Genomic DNA, 6,830 nt, shown 5'->3' with positions numbered 1-6,830 from the left:
AAAAGGCTTATTTCGCCTATGAAGTGCCATATTCAAAATATAGGATTTGGAAATATTATTTTGTTTTTTGCATATTTGCGGTCTGCAAAATATGCTAAGTTCCGGAGGATGCCACGATTTTCAAATCGGCTAACGTTTAGAAACTTCTTACGTTTAAGTGCGTGAGATATATCTGTTTACATTAGCTTCAAACGCTGAATGGCGCTCAGAAAGGCCATGTTTTTTTCACGACAGTTTTGCAGTGGGAACACGTTCACTGCGCGGTGACGTCACCGAAACTGAAGCCAGCTTTCATTTGTTGACGTTTTAAAGAGACAACCTCCCCTTGTACTGTGATTGGTTTGCGCCATTTGCGCACCGATTTCAAAAGAGTGGCTGCAACTGGCGGATTTTCAGTTGAGGAGTATTTAATCTGGGAAGAGCGGGCGACAGTCGAGAAGATACTTGACCAGCTACTAGGACTCTTCTGTGGATAACGATATAACAACAGTAAGGTAAGAGGAGTTACGTACCTTTTCTAAACTTTTAAGAGTTCTCTTTAGCGGAATGTTATTCTGTTCGCGGTATGAGGAGTTTGTCATAAGTCGCTTCTTAGTTGCAAACTACTTACCATATTATCATCTAAGACCACGCAAATGTAGCTCGGTATTATAACAGGATTTTATTTAACGCCCATCACTCTCATTAATGTCCAGTTCATGTTATTTGACATACGTTTGACCAAAGACAGCATAAATGGGCGAAAACCGAGTAGCTTCACGTCATCGCTACATTTCCGCCAAATTTGCATCGCGCCAAAATCAAGACTTTGGAAAACTATCTTATTGAAAAGTTTCCAACCTTATTTCCCCTTTTAAACAACAGTGTTTATATTATAGCTTTATTCCCTGTCTAGCCACTCATAGCTTACATTTGATGTTTAATGTGGCCTGGTTAGCTTGCATTTGGGAAGCTGTGTTGCGTTCAGTCCCGTACACTCCGTAAAACCTAACCTAACACAATCTTGTTATTTCTCTCCTGTACTTAGAAATCTGCAAAGTGAATGTCTCATTCTAACGGAATCATCATGAAGTTTGCCGCGTGCGAATCTCCAAGAGCCTCTGCCGTGGAGGCCAAAGCTTCCCAAGTAAAAGAGCCCATCCCCATCAAACCTCAGTGTTCCCCTGTAAAGGTGACCACGGTGTTGTTCTCTTCCAAAAACAACACCAGTGCAATCCACGACAAGGAAAACAGCACTGGCATGGCGCATGACAGGACTCTGGAGTTTGAGGATAGTGGTTATCTCTCTCTGCAAAACAGTCAGATTGAATATCACCATGAGAACGAAGAGGATGTCCACATCCTGGGAAAGTCCACAGTAGTGTCGTCTACTGCTACAAATCAAGGAATGCCACATAATTCTCCTTCCAAATGTCAAGTAAGGAGCACCCCTATTCAACTGGAGGCAGTCTGCACTCCTGTGGTTCGTCCCCAGAGGAGAACTGCGGCATACTCGTCGTCCACCCCATCCGGCCATCACAGCGACAGCCACCTGCCTATACTGAACTTCCAGCGGGTTGTGTGTGAAGAACTTGCTAAGAGCTATGAGAAGAATAAGAGGTAAGATTTTGACATCTTGTTTGACTGGGTGTTCATCTAGATTGGTTTACGCTTGGGCAGCTATAAAATGTTGTCTTTCTATGTGTGTTAGGTACGACTGGAGCATTGTCACAAAAGTCGCAGAGAATTTTCTTTTGGATCGGGTGATTGGACGTCAGATGGGCTTGGAGTACAGCGATATCTTTCAGTCTCTGCTGGCCAGAAACATGAGATGTATCCTGACAAAGATCCTGGCCTTTCTGGAAGACTTGGACCTCATTAGGTAAGCTACAAACCTTCACTTTGTCCTATCTGGATAAATGTATTTGGCAGTAAGGAAATTTGAATTTGGGTGATATCAGAATTAATTTTTGAATCTTTGTAACTGTTAATTTTGTGCTCTTATTAATCGCATGTTACATTTCCTTTTTCAACTTCACAGTTGTAAGAAAGTGAGCAGGACTTGGAGGAAAATCATCTGTGAAGATGCAGCAGCTCTGAGGCGGTGTCAGCGAGCTGAGCAGGAACTCAGGGTGAGGAAACTCGCACAACATGACACTGATTCAGACAATGCTTTTGTGCTTCAGGCCATCAGTGTGATTCTTATCAAGTAGTTACATAGTAAGAAAGACCACAACTTACCGTACAGGTCTTCTTACAAGTTATTTAAAAGAACAGTTGCACATGTAAGGAAAACATGCAACGGGTGGTTGTTAGAGCTATAAGAAAGGATGACGCATTCACAATTCATGTCATTCTTTCTATAAGGCAACCTGAATAAGAATATTTAGTTTTGAGTCTTTATTTTGTTTTTTCTTGCAACAATATGAATAACAGTATACTGCTAAAGCTGCAAATGTTCTAATCATTTGATTAATTCATTTTTAGGAGTCAAGAAACTCTCTGAGACAGAGGGGTATTGGTTTGACAAGAGATGTGGCCGTCTCCAGGATGGTGCTGTCCTGCATGCAGACCACGGCTTCCTCAAAGACTCCATCTTCATCATCCTCCTCGTCCACCCCCAGCTGCATGACCACCAGACGGGCTGCTTCCTCTCAGAGAGGCAGCACACCCACCTCCCGATGCTCACGCTTCAACGAGTACATCCAGGTGAGCATCGTTTTCAACAATTCACTCTGATGCAACAGAACTGAAAAACAACCTCATGGCCAAGATTAATTTTCCAAATGATGTTTTCACTGTAGGAAATGCATAAATGTTCCTTATAGCCTTGTTTTTAACAAACCTCCATGTTTCATTCTTTCTATCTCCAGGCTGCCAGCACTCTGAAGCAACACGAGTCTCTTCGTGCCTGCAAACGCTGCGGCTCACCAGCGACACATCTGAATGAGGTTCAGAAAGCTACGTGCACTCGCCTTAGTTGTCTCTTCACCTTCTGCACTCGCTGTCAGGAGTCTTTCCACGGCTCGACCCCCTGCAGAACCGTGACTCCCCGAGCCAACTTCTCTAAGACGTCACCGGGGAGCGCTCGCAGCAAGAAGAACATCAGGCGACTGTGATGGAAGCTTTGTGGAATTTTATTCAGATTTTTTTTTTATTTTTAAAGCAGCTAACCTCTGAGCCAGCAGTGTTTCCACTAGCACTGTCCAAACCTCGGACAAGAGTGGAAGTTTTTATATAAGCTCGACCTGAAAATGCAAGGCTTCACTGCACGTACTTTTCCCAAAACCTGTATACGGAAGTCAACACTGAGTGAAACACTCAAAGAAAACTGACACAATCGAACAAAAAATATATCCTGATTGTGAGAAGACGATGCCAAAAAACCCAAAATAAAGGCTTTTATTTTATTTTAAATGAAATGTATGTAAATATATTGTAATGTAACTTTTAGATAATGTAAATTGTTTAGTTGTTTTAAATAAATTTTTGATACTCAAGAAATATGAATAAGTATTAAAGTTTATTGTATTGTACTGTACTGTATGGTATGGTATTTCCTGTAAATACATTGTTTCTTTAAAACCTTACCTTGTGTTATTCTACTTATTTTTAAAAACACAACATTTATCTCAGGGAAGCTGAGTAAAGCTTCTGCGCTCATCAGTTTAGTTTGCAATAAGAAGTGATGTGCCTTTGCCATCAGTTTAACACTGCTTTGAAGTTTGAATTCTGTATATTTAAACTGCTAAATCACAAACAATTTAAATTTTCGCAGTTTAGTTTAAATGATACTTAAGTCGGTTTTATTTATATGGTACCAATTCAGCTAAGCCTGGTTCATTACCTATAGAAGACCGTAGTGGCATTTAAATTAATGGCAAGCATGAAAGGAAAAGCTCTGCTTCATGGGAAATCCTACGGCAACATAACTAAAGGATTTAAGGTCTCCTGATCCTGCTTTTATCAAAAAGGAAAGTGAAGCGTTCACTTAAAAGTGCAGATGGTCTGTTCCCTGATCAAAACTGGGAGCTGGTTCTACGCAAGTGGTTTGATAGCTGAAGGCTCTTTCTCCTTTTCTGCTTTCTCAAACTCTGAAATGACAAACATGCAGCCTGTAAACAAAGCACCTTATTGGGTTAATACTATACAAGATTTTTTTTTAAATATGTAATACTAAATAATATGACTATTAAACTTTAATGCTTGATGACTACTTTCAGGCTGGACTGCAGAAACCTCAGAAAAACTTTGAGTATAACACCAACTACTGCATTTAAAGCTCCAAAGTATTTCTTTTTAATAATTTCCCACAGAGCCGCTGTAGTCAACATGCAGCCCCAGTGGCATCATTGGCATCAGATGTGAACAATTTCTTTTCAATTCTATCTGCCAGCTTTTATTACAGCAGAGGGCAGTGTTGCTTGCTGCCTCTCCATCTCCTGTCCACTGAAGTAATCTATAACTGCGACTATGACTTAAATGAAAAAAACCTCTCAGTGCCAAAGCTCTCTTGTGAAATATTTAAATTCTTTTAATACGACGAATTAAAGCCTGATTGTAAAAGCATTTCAAGCTGTATAAACAGCAACAAACTATGAGGAAAGGTCCGGGAAATCACATAAACAGGCAATTTTACCTAAAAGATAAAAATCCCATATACAGACACACAGACTAATTCACAAGGACAATTCAGCTTTTCTGTATTTTTTTGACCATTTGTCAACTTATGAAATTTGACTGTTATTTTGCTCTTCACATGGAAAATACAGGACATTTAAATGAACTGAAGTGATCTTGCAGTGATCTTTCTGCAAGATACTGTGGATTATAGGATAACTGGTCATGTATGCTTGTACAGATTTATGTTAACACTTTAAATAAAACAGATGAATTATGGAGAGCCCATTTTTACAGAGTATTAAAAGAAAAAAACACATTTAAGCCCAGAAAATGTATAATCCGGTCTCATGTTTTATGAGGTGTACCTGCAGTGTATATACCTACCATGTACATCTTCTTACACAGGGGTCAGTTTTGGGGAAAAAAACTAAAAAAATAGTTCACAATTCATTGTGGCAGGCTAGCATGGTGACTCATGCTTAGGACAAACATGAAAAAGTATAGTTTTCACTTCCTCTTTTGCCTTTATACTCATGAGTACAGCACTGGGCCCAGTCTTGCAAATTCAGGCCAGAGGGGAGTGTTGACATTAATCACATATTTACATAATTTTCCTCAAAATTTCATGGTCCAACATCCTTTTATTACAGTGAAGATTCAAAATAAATTATTTTTGTTCGCCAGTCTTAATCTTCTTTATCTTGCTGTACGATCATCATGTAGCCACAGTCCTGTGAAACTCAAGGCCCCACCTGGCTCCTTGATCACCTCATAAAGGAGCTGCCTTGGAGGCGCATTTCCTCCAAGCTTCAGCAAAGATGCGACTGTCATGCGACTCTCGTGTGCACATTAATCTTCAGTGGTGAATCACCACTGAAGATTAATGTGCACCTTTCTTTGCTGAAGGGATTAACATGTAGTTAGTGAGGGAGGTGGTGCTTTCAAGCATCCATACATTTTCTGCTACATGTTGTTACGCTGGGGAAGATCCTTGACTACATTTTCCTCAGCGGTGTTCCACTATAATAATTTGGGGTTGCGTGCTCATGTTGGAGTGTTACATGATGTTCAATGAGGTCTTAATAACACCACAGTGAACCTGAAGAAGCCCTTGCTGTAGCATTCTTGGGTATCTCGTGAACACCCCAGTTTTTAATGTTTTACAAAAAGATTGGAGATTCTGGACAGAAGTTTTAGAAGTGTGTTACATTTATCAAAGTTATTATATTAATAATTTTCCAATACCCATCATAAACTCAGTTCTGCTTTTTGATAAAGTGCCTGCAAAACCTGAAGTGCCTTTTTAACGTTAGCATTTAAATGCATTTTATTTTTTATCCCTGTGAGTCTGACCTTGTGCTCTTGGAAAATCCGCTTTTAAAATAAACCCTCACAAGCATTTGAAAAGTTCCTCCTGGAATGAAAATATCTGTCTTCAGTTTCCTCTTAAAAATCTTTGCTTGCATCAGTCATCGTTTGTTTAGAAGAGTTATGAAGCCGCAAATAGCATCACTGACATTACATGATTGCCTCTGACATTTGGAGAACAGCCCATTTGTCTCTCACCTCTTTCTCTCTCTCCCTCTCTTTATCTATACCTCGCTCGCTTTTCACTGACTTGCTGTGTGTGTGTGTGTGTGTGTGTGTGTGTGTGTGTGGTTTGTTGGGATGACGCATAAAAACACAAGCCAGCATTCATTTAGCTCTTGCATGGAAATGATTTCTGTTTAGCAAGATGGAGCTGTGACGTGGTTCTCAGAAAAGCCTCGGTGCACCACAGGTGTGCACTTGTCAGAGGTCACTGTGAAATAGCTGGTGTACATTTGAGGTTTACAGTTAAGTTTCTTTGATTTTGGCCTCGTAAAAAAACACATCTTATTAGAAATGGTTTCCTCTATCCAGGTGGACATGTTATGTGAGAAACCTAAGAGAAAATAAAAAAACAACATAACAGTAATCTTAACAATAGCCTCCTGAGAACCAGGAGACTTATTTGAGCTATCCTACTAAGTCCTGATGTATTAAATAGAGGACATCCGGGGTTTTCCATTGATATCGCATGTGTTTGGGTAGCCTCTTTTAGCTCCAAAGAGGAACGAAATCACAAAAAACGTTCAATGCGAAGATTCTTTTTCCCTCGGTTCTTGGGAGGATAGGCCAACGAGAGTACCTAGAAGTTTTGCATTTGCTGTCTTTCCAGTGTTTAGGACTCAACAAAATCATCCTTA

At 40.0% G+C, this 6,830-nt stretch overlaps 1 protein-coding gene across 1 annotated transcript; it reads left to right on the top strand.

Annotated features, from left to right (window-relative positions):
- The first annotated feature begins 361 nt into the window (after positions 1–361).
- On the top strand, positions 362–3,522 carry fbxo5 (F-box protein 5). Its single transcript, XM_085243149.1, has 6 exons — positions 362–494; positions 1,028–1,599; positions 1,691–1,861; positions 2,021–2,111; positions 2,467–2,688; positions 2,853–3,522. Exons 2-6 carry the CDS (start codon positions 1,043–1,045, stop codon positions 3,096–3,098), a joined length of 1,287 nt encoding a protein of 428 aa, XP_085099275.1. The 5' UTR covers positions 362–494; positions 1,028–1,042; the 3' UTR covers positions 3,099–3,522.
- The last annotated feature ends 3,308 nt before the right edge of the window (positions 3,523–6,830 follow it).

Source organism: Mchenga conophoros, linkage group LG13 (assembly GCF_057382185.1).
Source record: "Mchenga conophoros isolate Kocher_MC1m ecotype Shallow Benthic linkage group LG13, M_conophoros_male_GT1.1, whole genome shotgun sequence".
NCBI lineage: Eukaryota > Metazoa > Chordata > Actinopteri > Cichliformes > Cichlidae > Mchenga > Mchenga conophoros.
The sequence above is the reverse complement of the archived record's forward strand: the minus strand, read 5'-3'. Positions and strand labels throughout refer to the sequence as shown.